Here is a 20,934-nt window from a genome sequence, read left to right as displayed (position 1 = left end):
GACCACATCCCACTCCAAGTCCCAGCCCCAGAGCTCCATTCTGGCCTGGGGCCCTGGGTTACAAAGAGGCAGACACCAAGTTTCCGTTAAGTTGTAGGAATTTATTTTAAATAACCTACAGTTGATTAAAAGGGAATTCATGATAAAAATAGAAGATACTTGAGGAAAGATGTGGGAAATGGACTCTGCACACACGCTAAACTAACAATGCCTCTAAAACTAATGATTATAGCAAAAAATGTCTTCACATTAAAATTCTGCTTTTTATGTGGTTTTTTTTCCATTTTTTACACAATTACAAAAGAAAAAATAAAAGCCCTAAAATCTTGATTATTTTTCCTTTTTTGGACCAAATACTCATTTTCCTCTAAATTTTTGACCTGTGGAACTTTTTATACAATAAAATCTTTCAAGTGAAAGACTGGGGTTTAAAATGAAAAAGATGGGTATCTGAAAGGGCACAGAGAATGTTCAGAACAAAGGATGATGGGAAAATGGTTTCAGTCACTGATTATTTCATTATCCTTAGACTCGCTCACCCCCTCTCATCCCTCCCCAGCCCCAATCTACACGATCTTTAAGATCAAGAAAAAGGTTTAAATATTTTAAAATAATTAAAAAGAAATAAAAATTCACATTTAAAAAGGAACACTCAAGTCAGGAAATATTTTCCCATCATGCTTTTCTGTGAACAGGTGTCTGAACCAAAACACTGCCGATGTCACGACTGCTTCAAGTTTAATGAAAACTGATTCCCATGACAATAGATAGTGACAACTCTAACAGGTGCGCTGGGTTTTTGTTCTACTTAATTTTAAATTCCTGAAATGGGGGAGACGGGAGTTTAGGAACTCATTTCTATTAAAATATAGAAGTTATTGCAAAACCCTAACTGTAAAAACGCACCAATATAATCGGACTTCATATACAGTAGCTAAGAGAATCCAAATGTTTCAGTGAAACAGTGAATTTGTCTGGCAGAACTCTGACAAATTCCCATCCACTTGACCCCTTGAAAATAAAAACAAAATTCAAAACAAATCATACAGCTAGAATTTTGATATCTGAAATATTTTTAAATAAGTTGTCCATAGGACAACTGGCTCAGCTCTCCCTTATAATATTTCCAGGTTTATCTTTTCTCAAAGATGTTGCTTTGTTAAGACTTGCTGCCCCTTTCCCTCAGGTGCGAGGGCAATCGAGGCTCACAGTTTATCCATCTGCCCCAAACCACACTGTTCCTTTTCACAGAACTGTTTCCTGCCCCTCAAGACAGGCTAGAACTCGTAGTCCTCGTCAGCCATGTCGATGGCCCAGGCAAACTTCTCCCGCTGGGTTTTGTTGTAAATTTTCTCAATTGGGACCCCCCACTTCTTGCACCTGCAGACAAGGGAGAAAGAACGGGGATTAGTGTGTCTCAGGGAACAACGGGCCAGACCCAAGGCTGAGGCTTGGATGTGCCACCTTCTTCACATCCGTCTGGTGAGAATGAGAGTTAATAAGGTACCAGACATGTTTCTTAGAGCTTCATGTGCTTAACTCATTTAATCTTGACAAAGACTTCTAAAGTAGATGCTATTATAGATGTACAAATGAAAAAGGTACAGATGAAAAACTAAGGCAGAGAAGTTAGGTAATTTGCTTTCATTCTCATGCAGCTAGTTAAAATGGAGCTGAAAAGCGAACCCAAGCCGTCTGGCTCCAGAGTCCATGCTCTTAACCACTGCAGTCTCTTGCCTGTCAAGCTAACCAAACCTCTAGCACTAAACAGGGCAAAAAGAGTCGAAAGGATACAAGAGCTTGCTGGAACCCCTGGCCCAGAGGAGCAGGGCCACAGGAGATGACTGCTCCTCCTAGGCCCAGAAGCTAATAATAACTCAAGTTAACTAATAAGCATCTTCCAAAAAAGCCATTTATTTTGGAAATTGGGGCCGGGGCGGGGCAGTGGTACAGGGAAACAAGCAAACAGTAGCACAAACTCTTTGCATAGGTTTCTCAGATCTGTATTCTCATTTTTTTTTTCTCCTTGTCCATACCTTACTTCCTTCACTTGTAAAGAAAAAAAAATGTTATTGAAAAGTTAAAGTGTAGGTAGATGGGTGGGCTCTTCTGTATTTTTCCTTCAATAAGGACTAAGAGTCTCCATTCTTGTCCTAAAGTTCCATTAGGGGTAGGGACCATACCTGCATTAACAAACAAACACACTCCAAGATGGTGTAACAGTGTTGACCATTTAGGACCATCCAGGATGTTCCAGTGCATTTGTAGTGGGCACAGCAGAAGACAGAGGTTTCCCAGAGGACTCTAAGTGTGCAGCGTAGGAACTGCATGTGAAAGCTGACAACGCTCTTGGAACCCCCATCACCCTTCTCAAGCCAGCAGGTGGAGTTCAAGAAGGGTGCGGTGCTTACCAAGCCACGCTGATCCTTGGGTCCAGATAATTGAGTTTGGAGGTTCCCAAAGCAATTTGTTTATTCTCCTCTCGGTCTGTGGCTTGTACTTCAAGCTTCATCAACTGCTCCTCCAGTCTCTGCACAGCCTTCTTCTTTGACTCTACCACCCTGGAAGAAAGGAAGTCATCAAGAGCCAGGCCTGGCCTCTGGACAAGAGCACTGCAACCCCATGGTGCCATCCAGGGACAGTAAAAGCAGAAAAGCCCCAGGTACAGAGGTTTCTAAAAGACATCACTCAGAAACCCTAGAAAGGCTAGGGCCTCTGGCTGATGCTCCGCCCTTTTTTCTCTCACAACAACCCCCAGCTTTGTATCACACCAGGCACGTACTTCTTGGTTTTTGCATCCTTAAGGACCTTGGCATCAGCCTTAGCACTTTTCAGGTCTCTCCGGGCATCTGCTAGCTGTTCCTTCTTGGCATCAATCTGGGTGGGGAAGAATAATAAGATTTAGGAATAAAGTAAGCCCAGAGAATACAAAGAAGGGCTCCTCAAGAGAGGATGAAACCTAGAAGTTGTCTACACCAGGCAGGCTGTCTTGGTGGTTTGCCAGGTCAAAACAACTAGGGGTGGCTTCATGAAGGCACAGAGTAGATGTGCAGCGGGTGCTGAATTCAAATGCTACTTGGCCATTTACGTTCTTCAGTCACCCTTGAAGAAATGAGGGTTTTATAGGCAGTGACCCAGGGCCCCCATTAATCCAGAAGCTCAGGGAAAAGAACCCACTGGGACTGGGAATGTGGGTGCTAATCTTACAGTCAGAGAACACTTCGGTTTTAGATACTGGGAGAGGAGGGCTACAGGTGAGAGCTGTTTATCAAATGGCTCTCGTGCCAGGTTGTCGCTTCCATTCTAAGAATACAACTGCAGGAGATACTCTTTATGAAGCTGAGATAGGGTCCTTGCATCTACTGAGCGCAGCTCATTCCTCAGATTCTACCAGCACTCTGGGAGGGAGCTGCCAACTTCTCAAGAAAGAAGGATGCACTGAAGAGAATATCCGAGGGACTAGAAAATGGCAATTAAAAGGTACCCAGGAAGCCAAAGAGCTCAGCTTAGTCTGTTCCAAGCCAATACATGGCATGGCCTGGCTTTGGCATTCTGTTTTTAAAAGGAGAGAAAACTGAGATGGGAAGGAAATTAAAATGGTCATCACCCAAAGCAGATTTGAAAACTTTTTTAGCTGTGGAGCTCTTTTTTCAAATGAAATCTCATGGGGACCCAGTCTTTAAAGGAAGAGACAAAGGCAGTTCCAGTCTTTCTTGCTTGAAAGAACCAGTTCTAAGTTCTTTTTTTTTTTTTTGCGGTACGCGGGCCTCTCACTGTTGTGGCCTCTCCTGTTGCGGAGCACAGGCTCCGGACGCGCAGGCTCAGTGGCCATGGCTCACGGGCCCAGCCCCTCCGCGGCATGTGGGATCTTCCCGGACTGGGGCATGAACCCGTGTCCCCTACATCGGCAGGCGGACTCTCAACCACTGCGCCACCAGGGAAGCCCTAAGTTCTTCTTACTTAAGCAACACTGTGGAGTTAGAGCCCCAAAGCAGTGAGCTCACACTGCTGGGAGCAGGAGAGCCCCTGACCTGTTACTACCTTGCTAACCTGTAAGGTCAAGGGAACCTCTGCCGAGTAAATACATGCCTGACTCATACACACTGAGCTGTTGCTCTCAGCCTGGAATTGTCTGTTAGATTTACACGCACAGCCTAAGACTGGAAACAGAGGTCACCATTGTGAGAGAATCATTAAATATGTTTACTATGAATGGCTTACTTCCAACATCTATGTTGTCCAAAGTCAAGCTGAAGGAACTGACACAAAAGCATCACAGACACCACTAGCCAGATTCTTAGGCCAGAAATGCAACAAACCACAATCTTTTAACCATTTCTGTGAATGCTAAATTGGCAGGCTATGTTGAATTCTCTCAAAGCATCAAAGACTCCATTGATTCACTTGGCAAACAGGGGCATGTGTTTGCTTTGTGGGCACACAGGAGATGGTTCCTGTGCTTAGAGGGCTCGTCTGGCAGGCAGCCTGGGTGCCCAAACAGTGGTTCCAGAGTGAGACCAACAAAAGGCCTCCTCATGCTCCAGGGAGGGGTCTCCTGAATTAGGTAAATACCACCTGAAGAGTCATGCTTTTACTTCTGGCTTGAAATGATAGCATGAGGAGAGTAAACGGCACCAGATGACTGCCATTAACAGAGCTGCTAGGATGGGCGGTCTGTACAGGTTCTTTGCCTGCCAGTCACATGATCCAAGGATTTGAGATGTCTGTGGACACACATGTATTTACTGTGGATGTGTGCATCCCTTCAGGAAAGCCAGATGGCATCTGTAGCATGAACTGCAGGTTATGTGTGTCTTCTGACCCATATGTACTACAGCTGGGTATCTATCTGGAAGAAATTTCAACAGAAGGAAAACACCCTGGGCCTCAGAATATGTATGCAGCCTCACTCTACAGCAGTAGTTTTTAAACTCCAGTTGTTCAAGTACAGTATGCTGTGAACGCAGATGGAAAAGAATCAATCTGTAGTTTAATTAACCTCTAGTTGAAACTCATCATTTCTTCTTCAGTTATGAGTGTGGGCAATTGAACACAGTAATATCAGTAGTATCTATGACTTTATCACCCATAGCTAGTTCATATATTTTCATATTGCTGCAGAAATCAAAGTATCATTTATATTCATGACTACCTTGACATTTATAGTAATTATCAGACCCACCTAAGATCTAACTTAATAAATTAATAAGGAAGGACATCTATTACTGTATCAGACTTTTTGGTAAACATATTTCAAGATAATTGGTTTACTTTGTAACCCATGTGTCTGCTTTGTAGTGAAATATCTACAAATTCTCATTGTGGATTAATACATTAGAATGGATTAGTTATGTAGCCATTGGTAACACAGAAATGCACATCATCAAATGTTAAGTGCCTTGCCGCTTAAAAGCTCAGTACCAGGCAGAGCTGGAGGAAGGAGAGAGGCACCTGGAAGAGGAACAGTGTCTAGTTGTTTGCACATCACCCTCTCCCTCTAGGGCAGCAGCTCTGGCACACAGCCTGTATTCAACAGATGTTTGATGATGAGCTATATAAAAATATGATTCATGTGGAATGTGCAGAAATAAAAATAGTTGTGCTAGGATTAGGGGGAAATTAAATATTGTTTCATCATCTTCAATTTAAAACAATATAATTTGGAAATAGTTGTATTTCTGGGCTGTGGAAAGGAATTGTGAAGACTATCTTTATATCCATTATCCTCATGTATAAGGACAATAATTAGCAGTATTTCAAAGAGGGTACATCAAATTTACCTTCTCAACACAGAATAAAGACTTGCTGAACAATGAGTACCTGATATTCAGTATCTTGATCAGCAATAGTTACTACCAAATTTCCGTTTATTTAGCATGAACCTTTCTGATATCCCAACCCAGAAGGGTGGAGTATAAATGCCCATAGCAGACATGCTTCTCTTCATTTTGCTACCCCACCATCCACATCCAAAATACCTTAGATTGCAAGTTCATCATGGACTTCTCAAAAGTTTTTGGTGGTGCCCTCTGATGGTTACAAAGAATTGCAACGGCTCGGTTGGCACGGTTATAAGATAGTATCTTTGCTGGGATGTTCTCATCAGCTGTAAAGAAAGAAACATGGTAATAAGAGTCCATCTGTATAAGAAGAGAGAACACACAATGTCCCTTCCCCGGCGCTTTATCCTCACGTAAAGGTTTTACTGGTCCTCATCTCACTCAGATGATCAATTCAGGTTCCCACAAGGCACAAGGTCAAAATCTGAGAGTCAAGAGAATCATCTGCTTGCCTCAGTGCCCACCTCCCCCATCTAACCACCCAAAATAGCCTGAAGAAAATATGGGAATTGGGACAGAAAGAGCCTGTAGAGGAGGGTAAAATGAAGGGACCAGAAATTTTACATTTTAAAACCACAAGGCACTATATCTTTCAGAAAGAAAAATACAAAGTGTCATCTAAGAAATGTTTTTACTTGTGTCATATAGCATTCTTTGCCCCACCCTAAAATACTGACCCTCAACATACCCATCTTTGGCTTTTTGAATACCATTTTCTAATACCATTTGACATATTTCTAGAGGACAGTGGAAATTCAGCAGTGACTAGGCTCCAGAGGAAAAAAAGCTTGTGGATCTTGGTGATACTTTCTGCAGCTAGTTTTTAGGAGGACACTACCTACTCTTTTTTTTCTTTTATACTTATTTAGTTATCTATTTATTTGGCTGTGTCGGGTCTTAGTTGCGGCATGCAGGATCTTCATTGTGACATGCAGGATCTTTTGTGGCAGCACGTGGGCTTAGTAGTTGCAGCACGTGGGCTTAGTAGTTGCGGCATGCGGGCTCTCTAGTTGTGGCGCGTGGGCTCTAGAGCACGTGAGCTTAGTTGCCCTGCAGTATGTGGGATCTTAGTTCCCCGACCAGGGATCGAACCCACATCCCCTGCATTGGAAGGTGGATTCTTAACCACTGGACCACCAGCGAAGTCCCGAATACTACCAACTCTTAAGAGGGAAAAAAAGAAACCTCAGGGAAAGGATTTGCTCCTATGCTGTTTTAGTAACCATGACAGCCTTACTCTCTCCAATTTAACAGAACATCATAGCACTTTATCTTCATTCTATGAGCTTTTAAATAACATAGATATAAAACACAAAATGCAGGCATTATCAGAGCAGACAGAAAGCCCCTGTCAGCATTTCATAAAACTATTCTAGAAGCTAGAGTAGGAATAGGGGAAACAGCACTGATCTGTTTATACATCTAAGCCTTAGCCCTCTATTAGAGGTATGGAGGGAAAAAGTTTCCAGTCACAATGTCAAGGAGGATAAGTAGAACAGATCTAGGACTTAGCTGAGTAAGGATAGTGGTCATCATCACTAAGGCCATGGGCCCTATCTGGTCAGGCAGTACTTACGAGCTGTGAGTTCCTTTAGCTGCTGCTGTAGCGTGATGGAGGCGTTGTATGTACGGAACACCTTCGCTGTCAAGCCCTCCATGAGATCCTGAAGATGTTTATTTAGAATACCAGTCTGGAGGAGACAAAGCAATGAAGAGGATGTTGGGATTTAGGTAAAAGCCATACATACCACCCTGGCCCTTCTGGCAAGCTCCAGGAAATTTATGCCAGTGCAGTTACACCTTGCCAAGTTTACTGTCCTGCCAGTGGGAAGTTAGGAAATGGGAGAAGAATTCCAGAATACAGAGTTGCATGTACCTCCCAAAGAAGCACACTTCAATCTTAAGCAGGCCAATAAAGCAACTGTATCCTTCCCTATTAAGATCTTCCCCAATAAGACTTCAGGGACAGGTCTTGGGTCTCTAGCACAGGTGGCTAAGCATCCAGCCAAGGGAAGGCTCCGCAGGAGCCAGAGGGTAACAGGCAGGGTTCGTCCACCCCATCCCAGGGCTTCGGCCATGGATTTGCTGTGTGCCTGAGGAAGGGAGAGTATACAAGGTGCCCCAGGACAGGCCGAGGGGAGAGCCCCAGTCACTCCCAGGCAGACCTCTCCTTTAGGACCTTGGGAGGCTCTGGCTGGACCCCTCTTCAACCCAGTGCAGTTTACCCACTCACATTGAGTCTATCAAAAAGATCATCCTCAGGCTGTTTGTTCTCCATAAATAGTTGTAAGTTCTTAAAAACCTAAAAGAAATAAGCAGAGCCTAATTATTATTATTTTTGAAACCTCTACTTTGGAAATAACTGCAACTTAAAACTTGCAAACAAACAAACAACCCCACAGAGCACAAAGAAACACCCATATCCTTAACCCAGATCCACCTACCATTAATATTTTACCTCATTTCCTATTTGTGCAGTGCACACGTACACTCATTTCCTTTCCACATTTATGTGTGTATATACACAATTATTCGTTTGGGACCATTTCTGGGTACTTACATAATTATGGCCCTTTACCCTTGAATACTTCAGTGTGTTTCCTAAGAATAGAGATATTCCCTTATATACACACGGTACTTCTCAGCTTTATAAATTTGTACTGACACATTTTTATCCAATCTATTGTCCATATTCCAATTTTGTCAGCTGACCCAATGATGTTCTTTACCTCCCCAGTATGGAATCCAACCTAAACTCAAATATTACATTTAACTGTCAGATCTCTTTAGCTTTGTTTAATCTGAAACATTTCCACAGCCAGCAAAACCTAATTACTGATGAAACATCAGACCGCTGAAGGGCTGGACTACTGGGGTACTGCACTCTGTAAGGTCTCCAGTTCAAGCCCAGTACTTCTGGCGGACCGTGGTGCTGCAGCACCCTCTTCAGCTATGGGCTCAGAGATCTGGGGACTCAAGGGCTACCTTTTTGCTGAATGAGGAGTTGGGGGAAAGTTGAGCAATGCTACGAAAATGACAAATTTGCAACATGACCAGGGAATACTGAAGTGTGGTTAGATCATTAAAACAGTGTGATGGGATAAACCTAATGTGCAGTTCATTGTGAGGGCCAACTCTCTATAGCATTCTCTGTTGAATGCTGCCACAGGAGATGGCCCCTCATTCCAGTAAAGTAGCATGGGGTGAGGGGCAGGGACTAAAAGGAGGTACACAGGACACCAAACAATACCTCTCCACTCTCTTTCAAGCCATTTCTTCTAGTGTTCAGCAAAGCACAGAGCACAGAAAAAGCACTCAACAAATGCTTGTTGAATGAATGAATGAAAAAACAGGCCAGGGAGCTCAGGCCACATTAACTTACTCGTTTCTCAACGGGGACTTTGTTATAGTATCTGATTGAGTCCTTTCCCAGGAAGTCAAACTCTACCACGTATTCCTGACCATCCAACTCTGGGTGCAGATTGATGTGCTCCACACGAAGTGAGCAGCAACCCACAGTGTCCGCTGTTTCTCCTTCCTCCTTCTCATTGCCTGCTCGTAGAGCAAGCTGCCCAGGGATGAGAGAATGGAAAAAAAAAAAAAAGGTAAGCATGAATGAAGAAACGTCAACATCACAGGCTCTGTAGGAAACCAAAACCAGAAGCCTCCCAATTCTCTTCAGGGACAGAGCATCAGTTTGCAAGGCCTGGGAATTCCGGATCTGCATTGTTGCTTCTTCCCTTATAAAATGAAGTGTGGATCGTCAAGGGATATTAAACTTTCCCAGAAATCTAAGCTTCTGTTTACTCTTGTCCTTTCAAATGGGGATAGAGGAAAGAACATATTTTAAACTCTCAGCAATCAGACTCAAAAAGCTAGTCTCGTAATTTTGCTTAATTTTTAAGACAATAAGAACTTGTGTTAAAATAAATATACTCAGTGCAAAACCGGGGAAAATAAGAAATCTTTTTCTTCCAAAAGAGTGCTGAGAAACTGATCTTCAAAGCACTGACTTCTAAACTGTAGTTGTGATACATTGGCAGATTATTTAACCAATTTTAAGGATTATAACCATCCTGTTTAAAAACAAGAAAGAGTAAAAGACATCAGAGTTCACTGCTCATAGAAAGGCTAAGCATTATTTTGTGCAACATTTGTTTCAGTTACACACAAACACATTTATGTGTTGGGTTGTGATATAAAATAAAATTTGGGGGGGTGGTGCATTGTCAGAAAGAGTTTGAAAGTGTCAGTGTTTCTGGCACATTCAGATTCATGAAGATCCTCCTATTAGGCAGACTGTATCTAGACAGCATCAGACACTGAACACCTCTCTCTCCACTTCTACCTTCCTTACTGGACCAGAGATCAGGTGAGCAGGACCACAGATGTCTGGGCTATCACTGCCTCTCCAGCAGTACTTATAGCACAGGGCCTGGAGGAGTAAATGCTTCCCACATCTTCGTTAAGATGAACATGGTAGACGACGTGACGGGAAGAGGCTCTCACCTTGTCGATGAAGTACAGAGCTACAGCTCTCTGCCGGACTTTCATCTCTTTGGACTTCCAGTCTTCCCGGTACTGGTTCCGAATCTTGTCCACACACTTCTTCAGCCGCCGAGCAGTCTCATATTTCTGCCAGTCTTTCTCACCCTGCAAAAGACCCAGCGCCAAAGGTGGATTGCTTAGGGACGGTGGAGTAAAGACAGACACTGAATATCCAAGTTCAGAGCTCTGAACCAAAGAGAAGGAACTTGAGCTTCAGTTAAGCAAGGCATATACCTGATGAGAACTCACGCTGTCCCATTTCCCTGACAAGCAGAACTGGCTCTTGTCTGATTGCTAAGAAAGCCTCTGGCTTTCATTTTGTGAAATGTTTATGTTCTTAAGAAAAGCCCACATGACATGTCCCCAAAATTAACTTCTGTCAACACAAAGGGTATAAACATCCCTATTCCCACATCAGCATCACAGCTTTGCTGCTGAATCTGTGACCCAACAACAGTTTTCTGCTAGGACTGAATTTCATTAAATTCAAGACAATCATTCACAATTTGATGGAACTGTCAAGGAAGCAGAACCAAAGATAACAACATGTAATTACTAAGGAACACAGTGACTTCCAGGAACAGCTATAATTATTCACCATTTTCTAACTTCTGCATTTAAAAGTATTCTTAATGAGACTGAGGGAAACAGTGTTATTGGGAAGACATTTTTTTAACAGAGCTTTTAGTGGCAGGTTTAAAAATTGATTCTAAAGCCAATGAAAGGTTTTAAAAAGGGTGTGAAAAGACAATCTAATCAACAGTGATGGAAAAAGATTTCTGTTACCTTGTTGAATGAAAAAAGGTTCACAAGCAAGGACTGATAATAATGTCAAGTGAGAAAGGAAAGGAAGGAAAATAAAGAAAATCCAAGAAATCCAAAAGGGCCAGGGAATATTACAAGGCCTGAAACAGACTATATGACATGAACACAGGGAAAGAATTTGAGAACTCAAGAATCTCGGCTCTTAGTTCCCCCAGCCAACAACCGAAGAGAGTTGCAGTGATTTCTACCTATGACATAGACATGTGGTCTTTGAGGCATAAGAACTGCAGTCAAGGTACCTGGCCTTCTGAGCACGCAGGTGTGTGGGGCACATGGAGCAAGAAATGTCTTCTGGGGCTTCCCTGGTGGCACAGTGGTTAAGAACGCGCCTGTCAATGCAGGGGACACGGGTTTGAGCCCTGGTCCGGGAAGATCCCACGTGCCGCGGAGCAACTAAGCTGGTGCGCCACAACTACTGAGCCAGTACTCTAGAGCCCACGAGCCACAACTACTGAGCCTGCAAGCCTACAGCCCGTGCTCCGCAACAAGAGAAGCCACCACGATGAGAAGCCCGTGCACCACAACGAAGAGTAGCCCCTACTCGCCGCAACTAGAGAAAGCCCATGCACAGCAAAGAAGACTCAAGGAAGAGAGAGAGAGGGAGAGAAAGAAAGGGAGAAAGGGAAGGGAAGAAGAAAGAAAGAAACGTCTTCTGCTTCTAGCTCCTAACATTCAGAAATGAAAGCTACGCTAATGAGTCATCAGCACTCTCCCACAACTGTGTGTGGACTAGTTGTATATGCTTGTTTGGCTACAAAACAAGAGGCTCAGTAACTACCTGTTGTTGTGGGTGGGTGGTTTAGTAGTTGAGTGATACAGGAGAAATATCCAAGTTCTATATACTGTCAATGGGAAGCTGAAAACTTCTCTCTGGTTTTTCTAAGTACATTCTGACATTTAAGAGGGCAAATAGGACTTCCCTGATGGCACAGTAGTTAAGAATCTGCCTGCCAATGCAGGGGACACGGGTTTGATCTCTGGTCTGGGAAGATCCCACATGCTGCGGAGCAACTAAGTCCGTGTGCCACAACTGCTGAGTCCGTGTGCCATAACTACTGAAGCCTGCATGCCCTAGAGCCCGCACTCCACAAGAAGAGAAGCCACTGAAATGAGAAGCCCGTGCACCGCAACGAAGAGTAGCCCCTGCTCACCGCAACTAGAGAAAAGCCCGTGGGCAGCAACAAAGACCCAACGCAATCAAAAAAAAAAAGCAATTACACATCTTAAAAAAGGAAGAAAACGAGGGCAAATAAGAAAAAGGTGCAGTAGAAACTTTCCTCATGTAAGTAATAAATCTCAAGTCAGTAATAAATCTCCCTGACAATCATTCTTATATACACACACACAAAAGACGGGACACGAAAGGCTCATCTTCAACAGTACAGTCTCCAGCTCAGAAGTGAGCTCTCTCCCATCATTCTGATACACACAGGCCTACCAAAACCTGAGTCTGAGTCTTCGAAGTCCAGTAGGGTTACACTTGCTCATTCCTTAGTCATACCAGTGAAACAAAGTTTAGAAAACCTAACAAGTAAGTCATTCACGGGATAACCACAAGACCAGATTTTCTTCACAGGTTGGCTAGGCTCCTGGCACAAGGATCCAAGATTCTCTCAAATAAGGACACAGAGATGGGGGTGGTGGGAAGAGCCACCTTGTCTAGGTCTAAAAGGAGAGGGCTGGCCTCTAAGAAGTATGCATATCCCTGTGCCCTTCAGTTTCCCTAAACAGAATCCAGAGAGCGAACAGCAATCTGAACCCCACACATACATAATTTAAACAAAAGACAATAAACTGGCCCTATGTGTTTATACTATGTTTAAAAATAAAATCCAACCAGCTTTCCATACATGCCCATTCTTAAATATGTTTGTCTTATTATTGATTTGTAGAGTTCTTTATAGATTCAAATTCTTTTCAGATAAAAGTAGTATTTTTCCTTCCAATACTTCCTATTCAACCTTTCACTCTGAGTAAATCTTCTAAAAAGATTTTACGTTATGCAGATTTAGGTATACAGTTAGATCAGTTTTGACCATCCGTAACCCATGTAACCTACACCCCATCAAGTTAGAGAATATTTCTGTCATTCCAGAAAGTTCCCTTATGACCCTTCCCAGTTGATCACCAACCAAGCAACCACTGATCTTTTAATCTGATTTCTATTATCATAGATTAGCTTTGACTAATCTAGAATATTATTTAAGTGGAATCATAAAGTTTAGATTCTCATGTCTGGCTGCTCAATGTGTTTTAAAGATTCATCCATGTTGTTGTATTTATCAGCAGTTCACTCCTTTTACCTTGCTGGTATATTCCATGACTATCTCTAATGTGTTTGACTATACTACACTGTGTTTATTCTGCTGATGGACCCCTGGGATGTTTCCAGTTTTAGACTAGCATAAATATAGCATTATGAACATTGTTGTATAGGTCTTTTTGTGGACATATGTCTTCATTTTATTTGCAGCAAAATTACCTAGAACTGGAATTAGTATCTTATTGTGGTTTAAATCTGCATTCCACTGATAACTGGTGATGCTGAGTACTCTTTCATGTGCTTTTTTACTGGCCAATCCTCTACCTTCTAAAGCATCTGTCTGTCTTTTGCTCTTTTTTATGGGGATGTTTTTTCTTTTTATTATTGAGGGATAGGAATTCTTTGTATATTTGAGATACAAGTCTTTTGTCAGATATACATGTTGCAAATGTTTTCTCCCAGTCTGTTACTTGTATATTTATTATCTTAGCAGTGTCCTGTGTTGAACATAAATTTTTATTTTTAATAAAGTCCACTGTATCAACTGCTTATTGTTAGTGTTTATTTTGTGTCCTAAGAAATCTAAGGTAATGAAGATGTTCTACCATGATTATCATCTAGAAGCTTTAATGTTCTAGCTCTTACACTTAAAAATTTATAACTGTATACTAAGAAGTCAGGTTCAGAATGTAATTTTTTAAAAAATAAGCACGTCTTATTTTCTCCTTCTAATAAAACTCACCAAAATCAGAGCTTCCCAAAACTAGCAAGTTTTACAAAGACATTTTCCTTCAATCCAGCCCTGTAATCCCAGATGGTTACATTTAAAAGGTTGTAGACACATACATCTTTGAAACCCCTAGGTCCTAAAGAGAGAAAAAATAGAAGTGGGTATTTGGCACTGAGAATATCTTAGTATGATTGAATGCAATGTGATAGCAACAGTGATACTGAAGGTTGCTGTACTTCATTTAAAAGAAAAATGATAAATTTTGTTCATAAAGCTAAGGCTGGTTTGAGAGTCTTACTTTTACTAAGGCCTACTTCCCCAGGTTACAAGACCAGATAATGCTTGGCAGGGGTTGGACTTAGCAGTTGAGAACTTACTATAAGCAGTCCTTTTGCAACCTCTCGATCCATGGTTTTTCTGGGATCAGAGAGTTTTGTTGAAAACACAGGTTCCAGAAAGCTGACCGTCATTTCCCTGCTATTTCAGATTATACGGGCACCAGGTACAGAGTGGAAAAGGAAGGGAATGGAAACACTTGCAAGAAGATGTCTGTATAACGGGAATCCTGGGTGGAAAACCGGAACAAACCAAGATGAGTATATAAAGATGTGAATGAGCTCAGGACAATCTTTTCAGTAACTGGAGCATGTGTTACTGTGGCTCTCAGAAGTCCTGATTCTTTCAATGACCTGGGAGACCAGAAGTAGTGTAATGCTGGCTATGACCACAAGCAGACCAATCCAAGTTTCTAGAAAGGGGGCAAGGACAGGGTACATCAAAGGGACACATTTCAGCTGTGCTTTTTTACCCTTGACTAACCAAATTTTTTAAATTGTCAAAAATCTGTAAGTCATATCATGCTTGAGTTAAATTTTTTGAAGGAGCAGAGATGGAGCAGAAAGGTGTTAACAGTATTACATGCAAGAAGTGAATGAGCAAAATATAGATACAAGAGCAAGCAAAGAATCTCAGGAGAAATCCCTGGAGGCTGAGCAGAAAGGTGTACAGCAGAGCCCCATGATGGTGGCAGCCTCCCATAAACTGGACCTAAAGTCCTCCATGAAGTAAAACCACCAGTTACCACCCTTCACCCTCTATGACAAAAACTTACTCTTCACAGACTTTTGGGTCAGATCAGGTCAATGAATTCATGCTTTAATCATCACTGTACTCCAAACATGTAGCAATGAAAGTGCTCCATGCAAGAAGGGGCAACCTGAAACCAGGGGCTGTGTTAGCATGGGCTGAGCTGGGTTAGAAGACTCGCTCCAAGACAGGAGGTATGAGCAGAGAAGTGGAGAGCAAAGAGGAGGAAAAGGGAAAAACTACTTCCCGTTCAAAAGGGTTTACAAACAAATTCCAAAATATATGAGGAAAATGGGTTAGAAGAACTGCCAACAAAATAATTAGTACATGAATTCACTTCAGGTAACATTTTAAAGAACAAAGACTTTCAAGAGAAAAAATATATATATAACATCTACTAAAAAGGACAAAAGAATGATAAAATAAGCACGTCTTAAATGAAATGAAATGAAATCAGGTAAATATGAAATAAAAATAATTAGAAATCCTGAAAACAAAAATAATAATTGAAACAAATTATAGGTGGGATAAACTTTAGATTGGATATAATCAAAAAGAGAATTAGTGAACAGAAGTAAGTCTCTAGAACTCCCCTGAAAATGAAGACCAGACCTAAAGAGACAAATAAATGAGAGGAATGGCCTAGAAGCTATGGAAGAAATAATGGCCGAGAGTTTTCTAGAATAAAAATGCTTTTGTCCTCAAATTGAAAGTCTAGTCTGAGTATCTTTAAAAATATATGTATATTTAGATACACCATAGATCGCCAATAATAAAGATGCATTCTTTACTGGAGAAAAGACAGATCATAAGAACGAAGATAAAGAAACTTTCAGATAAAAGAAAAATTTGCCACCTATGGAAACTCACTAAATAAATGATAAAGGATGTATTTCAACAAGTAAACCCAGAGAGAAGGTACTGAGTACAGAAATTAATCAAGTATTTGACTGTGACAATAGCTGACTAGTGAGAAGTTAAGGTTTCATGGATGATTGTTTTTTTAAAAATACAAAAATAGTGTCACTATATAGAAACTCCAAAAAGACACAGACACTTTAAGAGTTCAGCAATGTCATTGCCAGATAGAAGATCAATATTAAAAAAATCAACAGCATTACCACTCCAGTAACAACAAACAAAAATGTAACAACGAAAAATACTTATTCAATAGCACAAAAAACTATAAGGTCTCTAAGAAAAGTTTAAAAAAATGTGTAATACCTCTATGGAGAAAATTACAAAACAATATTGAAGGGTATATTCAAAGATATGAATTAATAGAGAGGTATAACATGTTCATGGATTGGAAGATTCAGTAAAATAATCTCAATATTTTCTCCCTATTAATCTATAATTTCAATGCAATCTTATAAGAAAAGTCTCAATCGTCTTCATTAGAACTTGACAAATTTATCTCAGAATTAATGTGGAACAGCAGAGAGCCAAGACAATTTTGAAGAATGAGATGAAGGAAACTTGTCCGACTCAATAGTAAGAGTTTATAAAGCTACAGTAGTTGAGACAGTATGCTACTGATGAAGAAACAGACAAATGAAACAGGACAGAGAGCCCAGAAACAATATGACATATGTGTACAAATGTGATATATGACAGAGGGGTAACACAACTAAATTGTTCTGGGACAACTGGTTATGCATTTGGGAAAAATACATTAGATCTCAACCTCACACCATACACAAAAATACATTCTAGTGGATCAAAGATCCAAATATAAAAAGCAAAATCTTAGAAACATATGGAAAAAAGAGAAACTTGTGCTCAATGTTGGGAGGATGGTGGTGATGTAAACTCGTTCAAGTACTTTAGAGAACAATTTGGAAATATCTAATAAAGAATTTTTAAGGGACATTTTCGTCTGTATACACAAGGAAAATGTGTTTATGCCAGCACTATTTATATTAGCTAATGACTGTAAACCCGAAGTGTCTCTTGACAAGAGAACAGATAATTTTTTTTTTTTGCGGTACGCGGGCCTCTCACTGTTGTGGCCTCTCCCTTTGCGGAGCACAGGCTCCGGACGCGCAGGCTCTGGACGCGCAGGCTCCGCGGCCATGGCTCATGGGCCCAGCCACTCTGCGGCATGTGGGATCTTTCGGGACCGGGGCAAGAACTCATGTCCCCTGCATCAGCAGGCGGACTCCCAACCACTGCGCCACCAGGGAAGCCCCAGATAATTTTTTATATAATAGAATACCATGTAGCAAATAAAATGGATAAATTAGAAATGTATATCAAGATAATAAAATCTCAACACCAAAGCTGGGTGAAATAAGTTGCAGAACGATCTCAATAACATATCTAATTTAAAATCAAACCTTGTAAAACAATACTACATATTGTTCATGCACACATAATACACTGTAAAAATACAAAAATACACACAAGAATGAAAACATTAAATTCAATATAGTATTCTCTAGGGAAAGAGATGAATGGTACCTAGTGGGCTTCAAGCTATGGTTTTCAGAATACTTTTTATGAAATGAAGCAACTGAAATAGGACATGGCGTTAAGGTTTGACACAGCCAGATGGTAGGTATGTAAGTGTTCATTATTTCTATTCTTGTATATTTGAAATATTTCATTGAAAATAAAATCCCTGTTACTTGTATCTTTCTATTTTTTATCTAAAAAGAGAATGCTTCTCCTGCTGGCAGTACAGTTAAAAAACCATTTAACATGCTGTCAAAACCTCGACCTCTGAAGATCTGTTCTGCTGAGTGGGACATAACCGAGGAGGACTGACAGAAAGCTTAAGAAATCACATTTATTTTCCCCTCAACAGTACCACTTGCCAAAGCTTTAACTATTTTTCATGACTCAGGATCCCAACCCAGTTGCTAGAGTGAGCCACTCTGTCCTGGGTATAAGGTTCTAGGCAGGGCCTACATCTAGGTGGCTTTCTAGGTTTACTACCATAACCATCACTCAGAAACCTGCACAAATCCTTACAGTGCACAGCAGTTATCTGGATATTGTCTGAATAAAAATTGGCTGGCTCTCTGCCCTTGAGGAGCTCCACCAGCTTGTCTAACGAGTCTCTTAACCCTCAGAGACTCTCCTACTATCGACTCTAATCCTGCCTGTAGACCACACATGTATTTGGCATCTGTTCCCCTCTCTCGACCCCCACTGCCATCATCTTGTCTAGGTCATTGCCATTTCTTGCCTGGAGTACTGCAACAACCTCCTACTGGTCTCCCTACTTCCTGTCTGTGTCCAATCCAGTCTCCACAGAGCAGCAGTCAGAATGATCAGTTATATCACAGGTTACTAAAACACAAATCGCATTATTCCCCTCTTTAAAACCCAGTGGCTTCCTACTGGATTTGGATAATAGACAAAATTTTAGGGACTTCCCTGGCGATCCACTGGTTAAGACTTTGCCTTTCAATGCAGGGGGTTGTGGGTTCTATCCCTGCTCGGGGAGTTAAGATCCCACATGCCTCGTGGTCAAAAAACCAAAATATAAAACCAGAAGCAAGGGCTTCCCTGGTGGCGCAGTGGTTAAGAATCTGCCTGCCAATGCAGGGGACAGGGGTTCAATCCCTGGTCCCGGAAGATCCCACATGCCACAGAGCAGCTAAGCCCATGTGCCAGAACTACTGAGCCGGTGCTCTAGAGCCCGCGTGCCACAACTACTGAAGCCCACGCACCTAGGGCCTGTGCTCCGCAACAAGAGAAGCCACCGCAATGAGAAGCCCGCACACCGCAACGAAGAGTAGCCCCCGCTCCCCGCAACGAGAGAAAAGCCAGTGTGAAGCAACGAAGACCCAACGCAGCCAAAAATAAATAAATAATTAAAAAACAGAAACAAAAAACAGAAGCAATACTGTAACAAAATTCTATACGGACTTTAAAAATGGTCCACATTAAAAAAAAAAAAACTTAAAATTTTTTTTAAGGAAGAGTCTGAAGATCTAGCCTGCATTCCTCTCTCCAGTCTCCTCTCATCATGCCTCTTTCTTGCTCATTATACTCCAATTACGGTGTTCACCTTTCAGTCCTCAAGAACACGCAGCTCCTTCTTACCTCAGGGATTTCAAAAGGCTATTTTCTTTGGAATGCCCATTCCCCTGTCCTTTCCATGGATAAATCCTATTCATTCTGTAAGTCTCATCTTAAATATAACTTTCTCAGAAAGGCGTTTCCTAAACCCCAGAAGCCAGATCAGGTGCCCTGGCATACTCTCAAATAGGTACCCTGTATCCTTTGCAGCATGTACAACAGTTTGTATTTATTGATTTGATTATGTGTAATGCCTGTAAATCTTGCTCAAGTCGGGTTATGCTCAAGACACTCCTCTGTTCCAAGCCAGTGGTTCTCCATCAAATGCAGAACATGGTCTAGTCGCTTTAGCATGGCATTTAAGGCTGGCAACAGTTTGGCCTCTCAGAGATTAAATTTATCTGTAAAACGATGGCATTAGTTCATGTCTGGTGTGGTTACTAACAGAATCAAATGTCAACTTATGTGAAAATACTTTAACAGTAATCTAAAATCTTTTATTTTGATAAATTTTTTTTATGTGGTAGAACACACATAATATAAAATTGACCATTAGTGACAGCTAGCACATTCACAATGTTGTGCAACCATCACTTGACAATTCTTTGTTACTCCTTTTCACACTCCTCGTCTCTGTCCATAATGACACATTTCTCTGTTTTAAATGCCTCTCTTTTAAGACCTAACTGTAACAAAATTTCCTTCATAAAGTTGTTTCTAATCTCTCTAACTGCTGGGAATAACTACTCCATTTATCTGAAGCATTCAACATTTACCTTTCCAATACAATCGACTTCTTATCCGATTTGCCCAGCAGCCCGTAAGTTCCTTGAGGGCTAAAATCATTGTTTATCCACCTTGGTAGCCCTATGGCTTGGTGGTATTTCAGAAGAGGAATACAACATGTTTCTTTAAATGACTTGACTTTTACTTGCCACAGGGGTTCTCTTTCTGATTTTATACTTACTCTAAACTAAAAACAGTGACGTTTTCCAGTTACACTGAAGAAAATATATACATGGGTATTTTTCATTAGGACACAGGACTATAAGCTAGAAAATGTGCGTTTAGTCTTGAAAAGACACACAGCCTTTTGAGCTGTGGCTTTCAAATCTTAACGTGTTTAATAAACTATAAACCAAGATTAAGAGGGTCTTTAGCCTCAGTCCCCTGCATGTAAACAGTCAGTCTATACAGAACTAATTCCTTGACTGTTTTCCTGCGGAGTCCATCTCTCTTTTAAGTTGCCGTTCACATTTCCATAGTATGTCTGAGGGACTTGCCCAAGCAGGGTATGCCTAGCAGGCTAACAAGAACTGACTGCCCTTCCAAGACAGTTTCCTCCTGTCAGTAGCAGCATCAATAAGCAGCAGCACATGGGTACTCAACAGTTTATGATATGCTTTCACATACATTATCCCACTTGGTCCTGGTGGAATCTACCCAGATGAAACCTTAGGAAGACAGAGTATGTAAGACTCTAGATTTTACAACCTCTTTCTGGATTCAGAGTAATTACATTCCCTTCTTCAGAGCCAAGGAAGGTGAGGAAGAGAACTAGCTGTAGAAGCCAATACACATTTACCACGTTCTTCATTGCACTCTGACCT

The 20,934-nt window shown here is 41.3% G+C and overlaps 1 protein-coding gene and 2 long non-coding RNA genes across 5 annotated transcripts in view; 1 reads left to right on the top strand and 2 right to left on the bottom strand.

Annotated features, from left to right (window-relative positions):
- The window catches only part of LOC117308312 (uncharacterized), a 29,338-nt gene extending 9,602 nt beyond the window's left edge, over nucleotides 1–19,736 (top strand). For both annotated transcript variants that reach the window (XR_012326338.1, XR_012326337.1), the window contains exon 4: nucleotides 14,693–19,736. This is a non-coding gene — a long non-coding RNA (uncharacterized lncRNA). The remainder of the gene's footprint in view (nucleotides 1–14,692) is intronic.
- TOP1 (DNA topoisomerase I) overlaps nucleotides 81–20,934 on the bottom strand; it is an 86,253-nt gene continuing 65,399 nt past the window's right edge. For both annotated transcript variants that reach the window (XM_004310903.4, XM_033841063.2), the window contains 8 exons: nucleotides 10,350–10,493; nucleotides 9,223–9,408; nucleotides 8,074–8,142; nucleotides 7,417–7,531; nucleotides 5,979–6,106; nucleotides 2,783–2,877; nucleotides 2,412–2,561; nucleotides 81–1,380 (listed from right to left, as the gene is read on the bottom strand). In XM_004310903.4, coding sequence (XP_004310951.1) covers nucleotides 1,278–1,380; nucleotides 2,412–2,561; nucleotides 2,783–2,877; nucleotides 5,979–6,106; nucleotides 7,417–7,531; nucleotides 8,074–8,142; nucleotides 9,223–9,408; nucleotides 10,350–10,493 — 990 coding nt within the window. In that variant the 3' untranslated portion in view covers nucleotides 81–1,277. The remainder of the gene's footprint in view (nucleotides 1,381–2,411; nucleotides 2,562–2,782; nucleotides 2,878–5,978; nucleotides 6,107–7,416; nucleotides 7,532–8,073; nucleotides 8,143–9,222; nucleotides 9,409–10,349; nucleotides 10,494–20,934) is intronic.
- Nucleotides 13,843–14,710, bottom strand: LOC141276541 (uncharacterized). The gene is made up of 2 exons (XR_012326339.1): nucleotides 14,584–14,710; nucleotides 13,843–14,342 (listed from the first exon to the last, which is right to left on the bottom strand). It is a non-coding gene; the product is annotated as an uncharacterized lncRNA (long non-coding RNA).

This window comes from Tursiops truncatus, chromosome 15, assembly GCF_011762595.2.
Source record: "Tursiops truncatus isolate mTurTru1 chromosome 15, mTurTru1.mat.Y, whole genome shotgun sequence".
NCBI lineage: Eukaryota > Metazoa > Chordata > Mammalia > Artiodactyla > Delphinidae > Tursiops > Tursiops truncatus.
Note: the sequence above shows the minus strand (reverse complement) of the source record. Positions and strands in the feature narration are given on the sequence as shown.